The sequence below is a fragment of the Macrobrachium rosenbergii genome, chromosome 18 (assembly GCF_040412425.1).
Source record: "Macrobrachium rosenbergii isolate ZJJX-2024 chromosome 18, ASM4041242v1, whole genome shotgun sequence".
Taxonomy (NCBI): Eukaryota; Metazoa; Arthropoda; class Malacostraca; order Decapoda; family Palaemonidae; genus Macrobrachium; species Macrobrachium rosenbergii.
The window spans coordinates 22,383,546-22,404,233 of record NC_089758.1 but is presented as its reverse complement, the minus strand read 5'-3'; the positions used below and the strand labels follow the sequence as shown (position 1 = coordinate 22,404,233).

The 20,688-nt window shown below is 34.6% G+C and overlaps 1 protein-coding gene across 7 annotated transcripts in view; it reads left to right on the top strand.

Annotated features, from left to right (window-relative positions):
* The window catches only part of LOC136848191 (XK-related protein 4-like), an 82,357-nt gene extending 61,803 nt beyond the window's left edge, over positions 1–20,554 (top strand). For all 7 annotated transcript variants that reach the window (XM_067120498.1, XM_067120500.1, XM_067120501.1 and 4 more), the window contains 7 exons: positions 8,270–8,430; positions 11,346–11,435; positions 11,788–12,005; positions 13,038–13,283; positions 14,710–14,900; positions 15,290–15,413; positions 16,109–20,554. In XM_067120498.1, the coding sequence (XP_066976599.1) occupies positions 8,270–8,430; positions 11,346–11,435; positions 11,788–12,005; positions 13,038–13,283; positions 14,710–14,900; positions 15,290–15,413; positions 16,109–16,239 (1,161 nt within the window). In that variant the 3' untranslated portion in view covers positions 16,240–20,554. The remainder of the gene's footprint in view (positions 1–8,269; positions 8,431–11,345; positions 11,436–11,787; positions 12,006–13,037; positions 13,284–14,709; positions 14,901–15,289; positions 15,414–16,108) is intronic.
* Positions 20,555–20,688: the final 134 nt, after the last annotated feature.

The window sequence follows — 20,688 nt, the reverse complement described above, 5'->3', positions numbered from 1 at the left end:
ATACTTTTTTTTTTTTTTTCTTTTTGTTTGTCAGAACCTGCCGTGAAAGGAGATGGATTTTGATTAGTGATGGTGACTATAAGAAAGGGAATAATAATGTTAATGTCTCTATGTATTTATGTATATATGTATATCATTATATATATATAATTATATGTATATATATATATATATATATATATATATACATATATATCTATATTTATATATCTGAATATATATAAATATAAATATATATAACATATATATATATATATATATATATATATATATATATATATATATATATATATATATATATATATATATATATATATATATATATATATATATATATTATATTATATTTTTCTGCTGTGAATATGGTTGTATTTCGCGTTAGCGACAAAATGGTTTTGTCATGAGTTGTCTATCAGAATTTTGCATGTTCCACTCCAAGGGAATTCTGGTATAGTTTACGGGTCTGGGCAATAGTGAGAATTGTGGTTTGATATAAAACGCTCAAGGTGTTTAATGGTTACGTAACGTACCGTTATTACTAATTATTCTTTATTTTACTTACGTATCTTAGTGACTACCTCCGTTGTATGTCTCAAATATATATATATAAATATATATATATATATATATATATATATATATATATATATATATATATATATATATATATATATATATATATATATATATATATATATATATATATATATATATATATATATATATATATGTGTGTGTGTGTGTGTGTGTAGTAGGTTATATAAAATCTTTGCGTGCGCGCGGGCGCTAAGGTGAAGTGTGGTTGATTTATGGACGCCTTATATATTTGACAAATTCTCATATTCTATGGGGGGAGATATTTTTAATTTTTTTAACTTTACATTTTTTTAAGCCTTGACCACATAATATAACTTATTTCAATCACAGTTAGTGTCATATTGAGGTGTCTGCTTCTCAGTTTTCTGAAAAGAAAACTATTGTGCCGGCTTTGTTTGTCCGTCCGCACTTTATTCTGTCGGCAGTTTTTCTGTCCGCCCTCAGATCTTAAAAACTACTGAGTCTAGAGGACTGCAAATTGGTATGTTGATCATCCATCCTCTAATTATCAAACAAACTAAATTGCAGCCCTCTAGTCTCAGTAGTTTTGATTTTATTTAAGGTTAAATTTAGCCATGATCGTGCGTCTGACAGGCTATTGGTACCAACAACACAGGCCACTACCGGACCATGGCTGAAAGTTTCATGTAGCATTATACGCTGTACAGAAAACTCGGTTGCGCCAAAGAAACTTCGGCGCATTTTTTACTTGTTTATATGAAAACTTATAACCATAATAACTGAACAGAAATAACTACAGTACTTACGGCAAAATTTGTCATTTTCAATACTGCCGTCAAATCACTTATTACTAAGCGAAAATGGATATTATTTTTTCTTGTCTGTATTCAGCGATTGAATGCATACGTTATACATAGGAGCGCATTGAATGTATATTTTTACACTCATAACTGAAAAGAGTATTTTTATCTCAGTACATAGCGTTACACTCGCCTACCTTTGGCGTCATCATCGCGTGTTCGGTTCGACAAGAGCCAAGGACTCTCTCTCTCTCTCTCTCTCTCTCTCTCTCTCTCTCTCTCTCCAGTGAGGTGCTTTAGGCCCAAGTCTTGGCGGAAGTAACTTTATTTTCATTCTTTTGTCGTTAGATTTATAGCAATTAAGTTTCTGTAACATGATAACATCATGGCATCTCCACTGATTACGCTAGTACTAGTGATTTTTCTGTTAACTTGGCTCTAGTCCTAACTATCCTATTCACGAAATAAAGCCAAGACAACTTTTCAAAACAAGAATAGTAGCGATTTTTAAAGAATGTTAAGATTTGATTTGTAATTGTTGTACACCGGCCTTCACGCCTTCCCAGGTGTGTGAAGTGCAGTTCTTGTCTACATTGGCAAGTATTTGAGGCCGGTTCGCCTTGTGTTCAGCGCGCGTTAACGGGAAACCCCTCTTCAATTACATGAAGGAAGGGGCCATTCCCATCATATTTAACGCGCATTACCAGAAATTCCCTGTTCAATGTGGTTCTCGTTTAGTCGCAAATCTTCATTTAAAGGCTGACCACGCTTACACAGCGCAACCAGAAATTCTGTAGTACTATAGTACTACAGTTCTTTTGTATTAGCAACTACGTGCGCTGGTATCAGCCTTGTGCATTACCCAATATTTGAGAGCCAAACCCCCCCTGCCCCGAATGTTAACAATGGCATTACTTTCTCGAGCCCGAGCAAATAGCCGTCGCTTAGTACTGCTACTTGTGGGGGAGGCAGACGAAGACAGGGAGACTTCGGGTTAATTTTAGCCACCTTATCTGGCAATTGTTCCTGTGTGAGCGTTGTGTGCCAGTGTGGTGTCGGTTTGGTTAGACTGAGTCCACGGGTCCTCACTAGGTCTTTCATCTTTCATTCACTCCAAGGCCGTGCCATCCTTCACATGCCGTTACTTTGCAAGGTGGAGTGCTGTCATAAGGCTAGCTGTATTATATGCAATTTATTTTATTTTATTAATAATTGAATATAAACTAAATACTGGTCTTTGACAGGGACCTTTGATGAAGTAAACATATACAGTGTACATCGTAAAGAGATTTTGTATTATTACCAAGGTTTATTTCGTTCTTGTTATCCCAGTTTATCATACAACGCTCAGTCGGTATCGGTACGATTATGGGCAATAAATATGAATTGTGGTAGATTTACTCATTTTTTTTTAATTGTAGAGCAAAAGTACGTCTCAGTCTTCATTTCTTGTTTTTGTTTTTTGGTAGTAGATTTCGCTTTTTTAATTTCTGACAAGAAAACTATTGTGCCGGCTTTGTCTGTCCGTCCGCACCTTTTCTGTCCGCCCTCAGATCTTAAAAACTACTGAGGCTAGAGGGCTGCAAATTGGTATGTTGATCATCCACCCTCCAGTCATCAAACATACCAAACTGCAGCCCTCTAGCCTTAATAGCTTTTATTTTATTCAAGGTTAAAATTAGCCATAATCGTGCGTCTGGCAACGATATAGGCCATGCCACCACCGGGCCGTGGTTAAAGTTTCATAGGCCGCGGCTCATACAGCATTATACCGAGACCACCGAAAGGTAGATCTATTTTCGGTGGCCTTGATTATACGCTGTACAGAAAACTCGATTACGCCGAAGAAACTTCGGCGCATTTTTACTTGTTTAAAATTCCACTTTAAATATCAAGCTAAGTTTACATAATGTTTTATCCAGTTACTTCTTGTATCCAGTGGATCAGTCACATGAATTAGTTGCAGTGCAATGAAGCATGAAGATAAAAAAAAAAATTCATCCTTCGTTTATTCATCGGTATTTTTATCTTAGGAAACGAACGTCACTTGAATGATGTCACCGACATCAAACCGTCTCTGATCATGTTTAAATGACGTGACTATTTGTGCTGTTGGCATCAACGGATCAGTATCTCGTGTGCCACGTTGAGGCTGTTGATGCCAATGAAGAGCAATGCTCCCATCAGTCTTCAGGAGTGTGTGTGTGAGATAGATTAGAGCCAGTTGCCCAGAAATAGAGAGAGGGGACAGGGTGTGTTTTAGATATAAAGGAGGGTATAAAGGAGACTCGGATACAGCTAAAGAGTGGGCAGAGAGAGAGAGAGAGAGAGAGAGAGAGAGAGAGAGAGAGAGAGAGAGAGAATCACAAACAGTAATTACAGATAACGTAAAAGCCCCGATAATTCTGGAGAGAGAGAGAGAGAGAGAGAGAGAGAGAGAGAGAGTATATAGATATAAAGGAAGGTAAAAAGGAGACTCAGATACAGCAGAGAGAAAGAGAGAAGAAGAGAGAGAGAGAGAGAGAGAGAGAGAGAGAGAGAGAGAGAGAGAGAGAAGATGTTTTAGATATAAAGGAGGGTAAGAAGGAGAATCAGACAGTTAGAGATTGGGCAGAACGCCCTTAATTTTTTTTTTCTTGAACGAACGGAAGCAGTTGGCGTTTTATGCTTCAGAAACTCTCTTTTTCTCTCGCACAAAATAATTTTGATTTTTTGAAGTTGGATGCTTTCTTTTTTCTTTCATCACCAACGGGAACCAATTCTTTTTATGCTCCGCGTGCTCGCTCTCTCTCTCTCTCTCTCTCTCTCTCTCTCTCTCTCTCTCTCTCTCTCTCTCTCTCTCTCTCTCTCTCGTAAATCATCATATTAATATTTAAAAACTTTTGCCTATTTTGGAAAGAGTATTCCCTTAATTTTCCATCATACCGGAAGAAAATTCTCTCTCTCTCTCTCTCTCTCTCTCTCTCTCTCTCTCTCTCTCTCTCTCTCTCTCTCTCTCTCTTTTAATGTTTCCCTCTTAGAATTTTCTCACTTCTTCCATTCGGTCTTTATTTAAAGCATTTTAAATTCAAGAATTTACTTTTCATACTAAGTTTTTTACAACTAACTTAGACTCAAGTTCTGTTTATTGCCAAAGTCGTGTGGTGCCTGCTTTCGGAATTCAGTCAAGTCATGGTTCTGCTTGACTTCAAGCAGTTGCAACAGCGTCATTCCACGTCACCTGTCCAGTTTTTATTTTTTTTAATTTACAAGGTCTTCATTCAAATAAACAATAATATTCTCGTAAGAGGAGATTCTTGGTTAAAAAAATATATATATGTATTATGTATATATATACATATACTGTATATATATATATATATATATATATATATATATATATATATATATATATATATATATATATATATTCTGAATAGAGAATGTACTGTATTTTTACTTCTAAACTGTTGTATCTTATTTTTAATTTTATTTTAGCCCTAAAATCTCTTTTCCAACTATGCAATTTTATTCTGTGGCAGCTTATAATAATAATAATAATAATAATAATAATAATAATAATAATAATAATAATAATAATAATAATAATGTACTGCACAAAATTGAAATAGAGAAACATGATTAAGTGATTTTTTAAAACGATCAGTGTCTTAATTATTCTCGCTCAAGGAGAGAGAGAGAGAGAGAGAGAGAGAGAGAGAGAGAGAGAGAGAGAGAGAGAGAGAGAGAGAGAGAGAGTTATATATTCAAAGTAATGTGTTTATGTGTTTTAAGCAGGAAAACTAACTGTTTTTAGAGAAACAAAGAGAAAATATATATATTCAAAATAATGTGTTTAGTGTTTTGGAAAACTAAGACTGTTTCTTAAGCAGGAAAAACAAAGAGAGAGAGAGAGAGAGAGAGAGAGAGAGAGAGAGAGAGAGAGAGAGAGAATATATATATATTCAAAATAATGTGTTTAGTGTTTTGGAAAACTATGACTGTTTCTTAAGCAGGGAAACAAAGAGAGAGAGAGAGAGAGAGAGAGAGAGAGAGAGAGAGAGAGAGAGAGAGAGAGAGAGAATATATATATTCAAAATAATGTGTTTAGTGTTTTGGAAAACTATGACTGTTTCTTAAGCAGGGAAACAAAGAGAGAGAGAGAGAGAGAGAGACTCCTCGGGAAGAGATTTGCATGGTACGATATACCCAGACGTGCCCTGGAGGTTTAATCTTGACCCCTGCTAGGTATGACTTGTACATGTCTCTTACCTGATATAGCTTTTATCCCATTGTCAGGGGTTAGTGTGTGATACAGTAACTGTAGTGTGACATTGTCATAGTTTATCTTAAATTTTGGACAAATCTCTCTCTCTCTCTCTCTCTCTCTCTCTCTCTCTCTCTCTCTCTCTCTCTCTCTCTCTCTCTCTCTCCATCTGAGAGTTTAGAGGCTCTACATCAAACATCATTCTCTCTCTCTCTCTCTCTCTCTCTCTCTCTCTCTCTCTCTCTCTCTCTCTCTCTCTCTCTCTCTCTCTCTCGTTTCCATGCTCAAGATACTGTTGTAGTTTACATAAATAGATCATTTTCCACAAATCTCTCTCTCTCTCTCTCTCTCTCTCTCTCTCTCTCTCTCTCTCTCTCTCTCTCTCTCTCTCTCTCTCTCTCTCTCTCCTTACGGTGTTTTCCGAATTGAAAATGACTGATGAAAATCAGCTTAGCAACATCGATGCCTCTTCGCCATGTTACATATATAGCCTAACTGACGTTGTAAATGCTTGCCTCGGGACATTCATTAGCATTTATCTCTTGTCATTATTTTGAAGATGGTTTGTTAATGTGACTTTTCATGTTGTTTTTACATGTGCCTGTATATATTATTTTATATAGATATTATATATATATATAATATATATCTATTTATATCTCTCCATCTATCTATCTATCTATGTGTCCACATATCTGTCTGTCTATCTATCTATCTATCTATCTATCTATCTATCTATCTATCTATCTATCTATCTATATATATATATATATATATATATATATATATATATATATATATATATATATATATATATATATATATATATGTATGTATGTATGTATGTATATTCAGTATATATGTTGTACAGTATATATTTCTTATATATTTTACATAATTACAGGCTACTGTTTGGAATGTGTCGAAGTAGCTCTCAAAATTATTGATTTTTTGGGGCTTTATCTTTCTTTCCACCCCCATACTTTGGAATTCTCTCCCCACTTTTGATTTCCCTTGCTTGGCCATTTGGGCTCTCTTATTTACCCTCTCGAACCTCGATGTGACTCACTATCTCTCAGACTAGAGTCTTGAGTGTCACAATAACTTATGCTTCAGTGGCTTACGTCAGACATAGATTGTCACCCGTCCATCCTGTGAATGAAGTCACCGTGGCTTACGTCAGACATGGATGGTCACCCGTCCATGCCATGAATGGAGTCACTAGATCCTGTGTTACTTGACTGCTCTGATTGTCATGTTTTTGTTTCATATTTATTGTCTGCTCAGACGTCCTGGGAATCCTGTTTTTGCTAAATTGTTATGATTTCTACAACGATAAAAAAATTTAATTGAACATTTTCTTCTTAGGGTTTAACGAAAACATTTAGAAACCTGTGAATGATTAATGTATACAACATTTTGACATTTGTTTTGATTGTTGGTGAAATAATGATTTTTCCATTGAATAAATGGTTCAGTGAAGTTTCAATAAATGTGAAGAAGAGAATATGTGATGGTACTGTCCACTCAAATAGTAATATCTCTGTTTTTTTTTTTTTAATCTGTAATGATTTTTATCACAATAAAAAAAAAAAAAATTGGACTTTTTCTTTTTAGGGTTTAACTAAAACATTTAAAACCTTTGCATGATTAATGTATACAACATTTTGACATTTGTGTTGGATGCTGGTGAAATAATCAATTTTTCAGTTGACTAAATGGTTTATAGCAAGTTACAAAATTATCAAAAATTTGAACAGGATAACATGTGGTGATACTGTCCACTAGAAATAGCTCTGAAATATATAAGAAAAGTCAGGCGTTATTTTTTTCTGGATTACTTACTTGACGGTTAAAGTTTCTTAACAAATAAAGTAAGCGGACATTTACTTATTTCATTAACGTTATTGCTAACAATAAGTGACTTCATCACTGGCTTTGGGATTGTAAAAAACAAATATTTCAAGAAATGCTTACTTGGCAGTTAATGAAATTTCCAAACTGAACAAACCCCATGTTATATATATATAAAAAAACACCTTGGACTCTTGGATATAGAGGAACAGAAAAATACTATTCTTATTAATTTTTTTTAAGTTTCCAACAGATTGTCATATAGTTCTAACAGTCAATGAAATTTTCAGAGAGAACAAACCTTATGTTATATATGAAAAAAAATCTTGGGCTCTGGGTTATAGAAGAGAATGGCAGTTTACTTATTATTATTTTTTTATCTTCCAACGGATTGTCATATGGTATTCTAACAGTTAATGAAATTTTCAAAGTGAACAAGCTGTATGTTATTAAAAAAAATTGGCCTCTGGGATATAGAGAAACAGAGAGGCAGTTTTTATTAGTATTATTTTTTTTATCATGGAGCAGATTGTCATCAGATGCTCTAACAGTTAATGAAATTTTGAAAGTGATCAAACCTTATGTTAAAAAAACCATCTTGGGCTTTGCGATAGAGAAACATACAGTTTTTCTTATTATTTTTTGTTGTCTTCCAATAGATTGCCATATGGTGTTCTAGCAGTTAATGAAATTTTCAAAGTGAACAAACCTTGTTATAACAAAAAAAAAAAAAAAACCATCTTGGGCTCTGGGATATAGGAGAACAAAAAGACAGTTTTTTATATATATATTTTTTTCTATCTTCCAACAGATCGTCATCTGGTGTTCGCTCCTGTTCTACGTAGGTGACCTCTGCCTTGACCTCTGGACCTGTTCCGTTCACTTCAACACCAAGAAGCCCAGATCGGCGTGGTTCATCTTCTTTGCAATTCTGTTGCCCAATTTGTATGCTGGATATAAGTCGCTGCAATGGTGAGTCTTAAGTGACCAGTTATTCCTGGCAGCTTAAAGAAATAATTTATTTTTACTTTTATGTTTTAATGCACCGTAGGGGGCTATTGCCGATCGTGCACCTTACGTAGTGTGCTGTAGGCATTACTTGAGTTTCTTTGCAGCGTCCCATAGGCCCCTAGCTGCAACCCCTTTCATTCCTTTTACTGTACCTCTGTTCATATTCTCTTTCTTCCATCTTACCTTCCACCCTCGCCTAACAATTGTTCCATAGCGCAATTGCGAGGTTTTCCTCATGTTATGCCTTTTAAACCTTCATTATCCTCAATTTCCCATTCAGAGCTGAATGACCTCATAGGTCTCAGCGCTTGCTCTTTGGCTTAAATATAACATTCCATTCTATTTGTCTCTTAGGCATTTTTTAATGATGTACATTACCCACAAACAACAAGAGTGTTGTGGAAATATTCGCAATTAAAAAATGCTCGTAGTAGCATGAGTCTTAAAATGGAGAAACAAATCCACAGTTGTGTATATGTACATATATTCAAAGATGAAACTGTACAGATAGCTTTCGGGAATCTGCACAGTTTTATCTACAAATAAATGTACATATAAACAACTGTGGATTTGTTTCTCCAATATTCGTAATGTTAATAACATTTTCTGGTACATAACTGTGGATTTATTTCTCCAATATTCGTAATGTTAATAACATTTTCTGGTACATAACTGTGGATTTATTTCTCGAATATTCGTAATGTTAATAACATTTTTTCTGAATACATAACTGGATTTATTTCTCCAATATTCGTAATGTTAATAACATTTTCTGGTACATAACTGTGGATTTATTTCTCGAATATTCGTAATGTTAATAAAATTTTCATTTTGGTACATAACTGTGGATTTATTTCTCCAATATTCGTAATGTTAATAAAATTTTCTGGTACATAACTGTGGATTTATTTCTCCAATATTCGTAATGTTAATAACATTTTCTGGTACATAACTGTGGATTTATTTCTCCAATATTCGTAATGTTAATAACATTTTCTGGTACATAACTGTGCATTTGTTTCTCCAATATTCGTAATGTTAATAACATTTTCTGGTACATAACTGTGGATTTATTTCTCGAATATTCGTAATGTTAATAACATTTTCTGGTACATAACTGTGGATTTATTTCTCCAATATTCGTAATGTTAATAAAATTTTCTGGTACATAACTGGATTTATTTCTCCAATATTCGTAATGTTAATAACATTTTCTGGTACATAACTGTGGATTTATTTCTCCAATATTCGTAATGTTAATAACATTTTCTGGAAGTGCTTGTTGGTAAACCCTTGGGAGCGTGCGTGCATGCATGCCAACAACAGAAGACGCATATAAGTAAGATATTCAGAATGTAATGCTTTCAGTGCGTGCATTGAGAGAATGCTAATTATTTGTGTTCTCTTGTAGCTAACACACTATTATAAGACTCTTGGGGCTTAGTAGTTGTTTGATGTGAGTGAGTGAATGATGAGTTATTTGAGGTATTGCGACCAAGTTTTGGTAAACTTTTCCCCGTATTGACAGTGAATTTCAAGCCAGTGGCTCCCGTGGGCTTGTTCCATTTGAATAGGGTTCATCTTCTGAATAATAATAATAATAAATAATAATAATAATAATAATAATAATAATAATAATAATAATTGTTAATAGAATATTATTATTATTATTGTTATTACTACTACTACTACTACTACTACTACTACTACTACTACTACTACTACTACTACTACTACTAATAATAATAATAATAATAATAATAATAATAATAATAATAATAATAATAATAATAATAATAATAATAATAATAATAATAATAATATTATTATTATTATTAATCCCGTAAGGGGGTAGTGCCATCATTGCACCTCACATGGTGCACTGTCGGCATTACTAAAGGGTGTTTGTAGAGCCCCTTCGGCCCTTAGCTTTACCCATTGTTTGCCTTTTACTTTACCTCCTTTCCTGCTTCCTTTTTTTTCATTCTTGCTGTCCAACCTCTCAAACTGTTAATTCTCAGTGTAGCTGTTGGGTTATCTCCAGTTCCACCTTGAGATCGTTGTACTTTATCTCCTTTATTTTCTGGGACCTCCTTTGTCTTGCTGTCCAACCTCTCGAACTCCCTCCTTTCACTGTCTTATGAGCTGAATGGCTGAAAGTATCCCAGTGCTAAGCTTGACTGCCTAAATTTTAAAAAATTAGTATTATTATTAATATAATGTGGTTCGGATTCCACAATAAGCTGTAGGTCCCGTTGCTAGGTAACCAGTTGGTTCTTAGCCACGTAAAATAAGTCTAATCCTTCGGGCCAGCCCTAGGAGAGCTGTTAATCAGCTCAGTGGTCTGGTTAAACTAAGGTATACTTAACTTTATTATTATTATTATTATTATTATTGTTATTATTATTATTATTATTATTATTATTATTATTATTATTATTATTATTAATGGAGAGACAAATACACAGTTATGTATTGGTACATATATTATTAAAGATAAACCTCAACAGAGAGTGCTTTTGTAGAGATTTATTTTATATGGGCTAAGCTTGACTACGTAAATTTTAAAAAAATTATTATTATTATTATTATTATTATTATTATTATTATTATTATTATTATTATTAATGGAGAAGCAAATAGACAGTTATGTGTGGGTACATATACTAAAAAATAAATCTACAGAGAACTTTCGTAGAGATTTATTTTTAAAAATATGTACCCAAACATAACTATGGATTCGTTTCTCTACATTTCAAGACTCATGCTACTATGAGTATTATTATTATTATTATTATTATTATTATTATTATTATTATTATTATTATTATTATTATTATTATTATTATTATTATTATTATTATTATTATCCACAGGTACTTAAGAGCCCACGCCCTTACTCCCCTGAGGAAGCCTCACATATGGATGATTCGGGTCTTCTTCTTCCCCATCAGTCCCATACTCAGGTAAATGTCCAGGTGCACTGGAGCCGTTCCAAAGGCTTATCCCTAGTACTACTACTCTCCCCCCGGGACAATTTGGTGTATTTAAAGTCACGAGTGTATCCCTTTCATTCTTTTCACTGTACCTCCGTTCACATGCTCTTTCTTCCATCTTATTTTCTACCCTCTCCTAAAGATTGCTTCATAGTGCAACTGCTTTGAGGTTTTCCTCCTCTTACATATTTAAAATCTCCATTTCTATCAATTTCCCTCAGCGCCGAATGACCTCATAGGTCCCAGCGCTAGGCCTATGGCCTTAAATTTGATATTCCATTCCATTAATTGAAATGTCATCCGGTGTGAAATTTCCCAACAGGTACCTGGACGCCTGGTGGTACGGCTTCCGAGCCAGACAGGCATGGAAGAAGCACAATTACGGACAGGAGAAGAAATTCTTCGAGGGCTTCCTGGTGGAGAGCGCCGAGGTGGCCATGTTGAGGCTGGTCATCATCTTCCTGGAGGACGCGCCCATCGTCGTCTTGAACCTGGCCATCTTGATCGAGGCTCCCCCTGGGGAGTGGGCCATGGCCCCTGGTAAGAAGTCACGGGGATTGTGACAGTTAATTAGGCCTAGTAGGTTATTGGTGAAATTTGGGACTAGACAGGGAGCTCATTACAGATGATTAAGGATAATTTTGTTGATGACTGCAATTAGTCTAGATATTTACAGATTGTTCAGGATTATTTGTTTAAAATTGGAATAAGTCAAGATTGTTACATATTATTCACGTGTATGTGTTGGCATTGGTTCAGGAACTGTTACAGATAAGCCATGATTAGTTGTTGAAATTCCGGCCTTGTTGTCGAGATCATTATAAATTTTCAACAATTATTGGTTAAATTTTGCGACCAGTCAAATTCGAATATAAGAGTGCAGTGATGAAGCATATGAGCTATTGCTTCTTTTTCTCAGTCATATGGCTGTGTATGGCATTCGTGTTCAAAATATAAAGGCAATTGACGTTGGCCTTGAAAGACGTAGATGTAAAATTAATGTTGATTGGTTCTTTCCAGTCAAGTGAATTTTCGGTAAATAGTGGGGTACTACAAGGAAATGCCAATGCACCTTTGCTGTTTGCCCTTATCATAAGGTTTAGATTGGAGTAACGATTTATCTGTTTCTTTATATTTGTATTGAAGTTAGCTGTGAACGAATTAGATGCAAAATTAATGTTGATGGTTCTTTCTTGTCAAGTGGATTTTCGGTAAATGGTGGGGTACTACAAGGTAGTGTTATCTCACCTTTGTTGTTTTCCCTTCTCATGAGGCGGTTTATTTGTACTTGTATTGAAGTAAGCCGTGAACGAATTAGATGCAAAATTATTGTTGACGGGTTCTTTCTAGTCAAGTGAATTTTTATTAAGTAGTGGGGTACTACAAGGAAATGTCATTTCACCTTTGCTGTTTGCCCTTCTTACAAGAAGATTTCGATTGGAGTAACAATTTATATGCTTATTTGGATTTCTATATTTTTCTACTTCATATATCTTTCAGTGTGTGCATGCATTTAACAATTTGTATTATTTAATATACTTGTATTTTTAACACGTTTGTGCCTACTTTCAGGCATTAAAGAAGATCCAGAGGCCGTTCGTTTGGGCCTGGTCATAGCCAAGCTAGCCTGCACCATGACCTTGGGCGTGGTGCATTACATGTCCTGCAACAAGCTCGCTTGGCATTTGGCACATTCCCGGGAAGAGGACGGGCATGGAACCCACACCCCGTCCTCGACCGCTCCCGCATGGGAGAGGAAGGGCATTCTTTCTTGGGTGGCTGAAGTTACCATATATTGCTGGCAATTACTCTCGATTGGTGAGTGCGCCATTGATATCTAGGTGCTGAGGCTCATTGATTCTCTTAATAACTCGTGTCTCCGTCTTTGGCTGAGACTCGGTTGTTCCCTGTCTGTCTCTGAATAAATCTATATAAATTGAGACTGCATCTCTCTCTCTCTCTCTCTCTCTCTCTCTCTCTCTCTCTCTCTCTCTGAAAATCTCTCTCTCTCTCTCTCTCTCTCTCTCTCTCTCTCTCTCTCTCTCTAAAAATAGAAGTATCTCTAAGACTAAATCTCTCTCTCTCTCTCTCTCTCTCTCTCTCTCTCTCTCTCTCTCTCTCTCTCTCTCTCTCTCTCTCATATAGATTTGCAGTCATGTATTTTAATGGCTTTGGGGACAAGCACCAGAGGCTGTTAAAAACATTTCTTGGAATTCTTAAGGAAGGTACTGCTTGGTAGTTGATATTAGTCACAGGATACAGCCGAATAGTTAGAAGTATACTGAGAACCCTTGGAATTATCTTTAGGGTCATATTTAAAATTGAAGGGGCCCTTTCTTTCATTTGCAAGACCTTGAGAGTCGGGCATGTGTGGCCATGGGGCACAGCATGGCTTGAGAAGCTAGTAGATTTTGTTGCTATTACTAGATTTCCAAAAGAGTTATGTATTAACATAGCTGTAATAATCTACTCTTGAAATGGTACAGTATTACCAGGTAAATCAAACCAGGTTCCTATACAGTAATTTAAGAATATCTGAGCAGTCAAATTCTGCAAAGAACAAAGTGCTCTGATTCAAATTACCAGGTGATTTAGAATCACAGATCAGTCTGGATCAACAGGTGATTTAAAATGATATGTTAAACATACAGCTGTTGGTTTGAATCAGAATTAGTCATATCAGAAAAAGGTGATTTAAAACATTCCTAGTTTTTGTAGCTTCGAAAAGTCATTAGGAACCCTTCTCAAAGGGTATGTGTTCTTTGGTTTGCATAACCTTCTTGCCAGTTTATAAAGCAGAACAGCAGTCAGTGAACACATTTGATTACATTTTATGAATTTTGATCACAGTAATAAACAATATGAAAATAATCTCCCTTTCCTTGGTCAACCTGTATCATAGATGATGATGTAATGTCTTGTAGAATATATTTGATGCCTGTATACATAAATATAATAACAGAAAAGTTTTCGTTTAAAAGTAGCTCCCATAACATAAAAGACTTGAGCAACTATTTATTGGTAAATACAAGTGTACAAATTTTTTCTTTAAAGGAAATTACAATTTTGAGTAAGGGTATTGTACATAAGAGTAGATTATATCAACATAGTTTTGAGACTTCATATTTATATTATGAATACATTAAATGTTAGCATGTCAAATATTCCTAGTGTCAGTGACCATTGATGTGTACGTACTATCATTTGAAAACAAAAATCAATCAATTTATCTGTTGTCTTTCAGGTTCCAGAGTGACTGCGTACGCCCTGTTTGCTGTGGTACGTTTCAATCTCCTTTGGGTGCCCATCATAGTCCGCTGGTTAATTCACACCTTGTGGATCTACTTTGATGTTCGTGAGATGTCCGTCATCAACTCTGTTGCATTTGGGGGCGTTTACCTCTTCTCCTTCGTCACAACTTCACCGGGGCACCAGGTGAGTGGTCATACCTTTCAAAGTAAAATCACATGTTAGAGGATTATCAGTGATATTTCAAATTAGTATCCAAAGTTTAACACCCCTACTCTCCAGTTCTCCTCCCAACCATTGCCAGCATATATAAAACGATAGTTATTATTAAAATTCTGTAACTGGTCCCAGTCCAGTGGGAGATTAATTAAAGCACTTGGGCTGTTGTAACAACTGCATCACTAGGATTCTATTTTATTTCTTTTCTTTAGGTCCTTCATTTTCCTTCAGTAAAAATAGAATATTAATACCCTTACTCCAGCAAATGCATTCAGCAATTTTATGGTGACAGTTCATTCAACAAGCTTATAATTAAGTGTTGGAAAACTAAAATCTTATTTTATTATGTGTGCCAGATACTACGCATCCTACTATATTACGTGATAACTTTTGGAGAAAACATCATAATTGCCATTTTGTGGTCGTATTACGCTCCAGATAACTACTTCCAAGCCTGTGGTCTTGCTGTTATGTTTGGAGGTAAGTCTTGTAAGTCTGAACATTCAAATCCATCATTCAATGATGGCAGTCCTTAAACCAAAAAAACACCACATTGAAGAAATTTGATCTCTTCAAATTGGTTGTATTCATTTGACCAGTGACTAATTAATTAATGCACCAAATGACCCAATCTCTGTATGCACAAAATTTAGGTCAGACTGAGAATTTATACACTTTTGCAACAGCAAATATTAGTCTTTGAAATAAATCTATTAAGAAAATTTTGCCAAAATCTATATCTTTGTGGATGAATCCAGTCATTAAATGTTTAAAGAACTGTAACTTATTTTATAGAATTTTAATTTTATTATTAAAGAAAAAAATTTGGGCCAGCCCTATGAGAGCTGTTTTGATTCAGTGGTGCAGTAAAATTACTGAATGATAATAAATGATAATATTCAGTATTTGGTCTTTAAAGTATTAAAATGTAATGAAATGCTAACTAAAAGGTTTGGAATGTATTAGATTAACCTTTAAGTGCACTGTACTGTATTGTATTAGAATTTACAAAGTTTTCTATTTTGAAATTACAGAGAAATTAAAAATATTATTCTAGTCCTTTTAGATTTTTAAGATAAGAATTCTAATTATACGCCCTCATTGATGAATACTATACCCTGTTTCTTGTCGCCAGTTTTTGGTATCTGATTTTAAAAAAATTATCTTTTTCCCAGGTGCAATTGGAGGCCTCATATTCCTTATGATCTACTACTGCTGGTGTCATCCTGACAGGCAGAACATTTGGGCCTGGCAAAAATTCCGTGAGCTGCAGGAAAAGCGACAGAACAGACCAGGCATTGTGTAACAGGTTGTATATATTATTAGTATACAATATATTTGAGAATATAAAAGCTCTCAGGATGAAAGGCTCTTATTAGGTTGGAAGTGAACAGGAACTTTTTTTTTGCTATGCAGAAGTCCTTGTCTTCTCTATGCTGTCCTGTTATATGGCATTTTGATTGCTTAACGGTAAATTCTCTTGGTGTTTTATGGGAGTACTGAAATTTTCACTATATTTCAAAATTTGCACAGTGAGATAAAGATCAAAAGAACTTTTCAAGCGAACTGAACTTTTTGTAGGAAGTAAACTCTCGAAAAACACTTTTTGTGTGGATTGTACAAATCAGCAGTACACCAGCATGCATACTGTACATAAAATTGCCAATTTTAAATGTTATTAGAACAGTATATGGACTACAAATTCAAGCTACCTTCTTAACAAGAACAGCCTTAGCAATTGTAGATGTGAAATCCTGTTGAGTGAGAAAACTTACTGTGGTAATAAGAAAAATGTGAGTGATTTAGGAAGGTGATTTGTTGGGTATTAAGTGCAATGTTACTGATAAGGACGTTTTTCAACTATTTATTATTTCGTCTCTTTCAGCCAGACCTAGTCATTATGTTCATTGTAAATAGTATCTTTTCTTATGAGTCTAAATGATCATGGCTTCCAGTAAGGTTCACAGTACATCACTGGAATTTGGAATTGTTCAGAAGATGCTTTCTGAGGCTTGAATGACAATGAGGTTGTGCAGAAACGTAGTTTTACATATTTGGCTGTCACTTGATTCAAGCTATACATGCTGACTTTGTTATTCAGTATCTTGAATTTTGAAATTGTTATGCATTTGAATATCCATGGTTCCCCTGGTCATTTCTTAAACACTTAGGTTTTACAACACAGATGATGCCAGTCTCTCAAGGAAGCATCTGTTTAACACGAATTCTTTTTGTAATGCAAATAGAATACTTAATATTGGAAACCTAGTCAGACTTCTTGACATACGTAGCTTGTGTTTGTTAGAAGGGAGAAAGGTCAGTTATTTTTAAAAGTGCTTGTCGTTTTAAGGTCCTGTCACATTTGGCTGTTTGGTGAGACTTTTTTTGTGCAAGTTGTTGAAAAAGATCTTTTTATTCTTGGTAACTAATTCAGGAAGCATTTTCTGTGATGCTTAAAAAAATATATATTTATGTAGCATGTTTGAAATGAAGACTTATGTGCCTCTTCTATAAGCTCTTCATATATATTTGTGCCTCCCTCCAACCACTTGTGCCTCTTGAAGATGACCATGTAAACATTTGTGCCTTTTGGTTTAAATAATTTTAGGAGGAAAATCATATTTGCATTCGTGCATTTTGATTTAGTTCTGGAATCAATTTTTGCCTTGTCAATAAGAAATTTCATTTCATATTTGGTTCTCTCGGGTGAGATTCAAGTGTGCGTGGCAGTCAGCCACTTTGTTGACCAGTTTTGCCTTGCATTTAGAAGAGATATGTAGGAAGTAAAATATAAGATGAATGACTGTACATGGACCCTTGAAGTTCTGCCCTGTGATAAGGAAGGTAGAATTTATAGAATGCAATGTATTATGGTAAATACAAAAAGTATGTATTAACAAACCACGTTAGTAACACTAACTAGTGCTCCAATGGTCAGTTATTCATATTCTTATGTTGTAATATGGATAGCTACATTTGTCAGTCATTCTTGGGATTTAGAGATAAAAACATATAGCAGCAAATTTGGGGTATCACCTAGAAGCCGATTACGACAGAAAAACAAAAAATATTGATACAGATGTGATTTTGTACCAGAATGACTATTTTCTTTATATTTTATATATACAGGCCCTGTAGGTATTATTTCAAGCATTTCTTATTGTTGTATCATTAACTAAAGCCACATTGTGATAATTGTTCCAGTGTTTGTTATCCCAAGTTTTACAGAAGACAGTGTCTTCATCACCATGTTAAGGGAAAGTTAACTTTTGAAAAACTGAATACCATTTCATACCATTTCCCTTTGACTCTCTTAACTTCCCATCAAGATCTCACCTTCTTGCAACTTGTAATTAGTATCCCTTTTTTTCATGACCCACAACAGTTATCATCATACAGTGGCTTACCAATTTGGCATCATTTATTAAGGCACTACCATTGAAAAGGCACCAACTTTGCTGTAGTCAGGGCAACCTTAATCTTACAGATCGTCAGGTCTTTGGTGAGGTCACACTAGGTCTGGGGCATATAAGAAGTTGGTAATGGGGTGCTGTACTTATAGGGTGTGCAATTGCAAAAGTGCATGTTAGAAATATAATAGTGTTCATTTTGTCCGTCAGCATTTTGTGAGTGAGAAAATGAGCACTATAGTTAAGTAGTGTGTGATTGTCTGAGAAACCTAAAAGTGAACCACTCATTTGGGTGTGATGTTGAAAATATCTAACTTCATTGATGGAATGAGGTGGTGGTGTTCAACTGCAAAAAAAAAGACTTGAAATGAAACGTCTGTTTGCATGTGATGTGAAAAATATTTTTGAAGTTCCTATCTTCTGTTCCTTGGTGCTGTACATAACATAAAATGTTTAAAACTGTTAATCTGGAGTAAATTGTGTACCATAGGAAAAATTGTTTTGTTAGCAATGTACTTTATGTAAATAAGTCACAGTATACAGGACTGCGCCTCTTTTAATGTAATGCATTTTACTTTTGGAATTTTCAGTTCTATATTCCAAGAAACTGCTGTTTTGAAGAATTTAAGATATAGTTTCTTGCTGAAGATATAGCTTTTACAATCTATTAGTTGATAAATTCATTACTTTTCAAGATTTGGAAGACTTGAAACGTCTAAATTTTTTGTAGTTCTCTTCCTAGGATATGGAGAGGGTAAATGATTTATTGGCAGTTAAACTGAAGTATTGTAAAAAGCCCGAGAGCTAAAATTTGTGCATGTCCAGGTTTTATTGTGAACTGTGTAGTTGCTTAACTTTTTCTGTCATGTGGTGAAAACAAAAACCTGTATTGACAAGGAACTGGTAAACAAATAGATAGAGAAAATAACAAGGGAAACATTTCTGTGCCTTAACCCTCTCAATTTAAAAAAAATATTTAAGATTTGTCATATTTTTAGGAAAAGAAGGAAAAAGTGCACACCTTAAGCCCAGCAAGTTCTTCATTTTTTTGTATAGTTCACTGGCAACAGTTTACTGTATGAGAACTAAAAGTTTGGTTTAAGATGCATCTTATTTTACTTATTTGAAAGAATTTCTTTTCTATGCAGATCTGTGGTTAGCCTGTGAAAATTCATAAGTATCTTTACTAAGAAAAATTGTAGGAACTGTGGCAGTTTTGAAAGAAATGAGATAGTTTTGTTTATCATGGGATGTTAAAATTACAGTGACTCCTTTTAAAATTACAGATTTGTTAAAGCAGTGGCATTTCATAATTTCCCTCCAGCTGTGACAGACTTCTCTGTTTTCTTCTTTTCATCCATACCTTTGTTCACTTGTATAGTACTCATTGGTATTTTACTTCAAGTGGCTCATTATGACGGTAAAGCCCACAGTGTGCCATAGGCAGTGCTCTGTAGGCTGTACTACTGGTTGTTATTGCATTCTCTCCATTCCCATGAAACATTTCTCCCAACCTTTTACTTTTCGTCCGTTTCCCTTGATTTCTTTCAGCCTAGTTGTCCATCTTCTTTAACTTTTACCCTTCATTTGTGAATAAGTCCAACTCCATGGAAACCCTTCATTTGTGAATAAATCCAACCCCATGGAAAGCAAGAGAAGTGACTCAGTAGCTTGCACAAGCTACTAAATAAAGATAATGATAATGTGAATGCAAATTGACTGTACTTGATGTTAGGTGCCACCTTTTGCACCCACAATTACATTTCCTATGTAAGCTGTTGTTTTATACTAAACAAGCATGTTCATAAGCAAACGTGAAAAGAAACAGTGCTTACCAGTCAGTCCAAAGTTTGTCTTGTTTCATACCGTAGATTATAAGAGAGACGATTGTAAGACTGTGAAAGCTATAGCTGTTGTGATCTTTAACTGTATAATTAAAACACTGTACAGAATTCATTGTAGTCCTCCAGATGTTTTTAATGTTCTTTTGAACAGAAATTAATGATAGAGAATGTATATTTTTAGATTAATATCTAGTATTTTTTTCATGCAATTACCTATACTGTACATGAGCCTGATTACTGTATCATGAACAGTTTTGTATCAAATCTATTCAGACAATGCAAAGATGGGTATTTTTATTACTGTTGTTACTTTGTAGTTGTATGCTGCCTGCCATGTACATATTAATGCTATTAAATGAATTTTGTACAATTGTTATCATTTAACCTAATTTATCCAAATTTTTGCAAGCTGAGTCAGAAGTAGGTTCTCTAAGTCATATATGACAAGAGGTTGCCATTTAGACCATGTTGCATTTTTAGGGTTACTTGTAACAGGATATG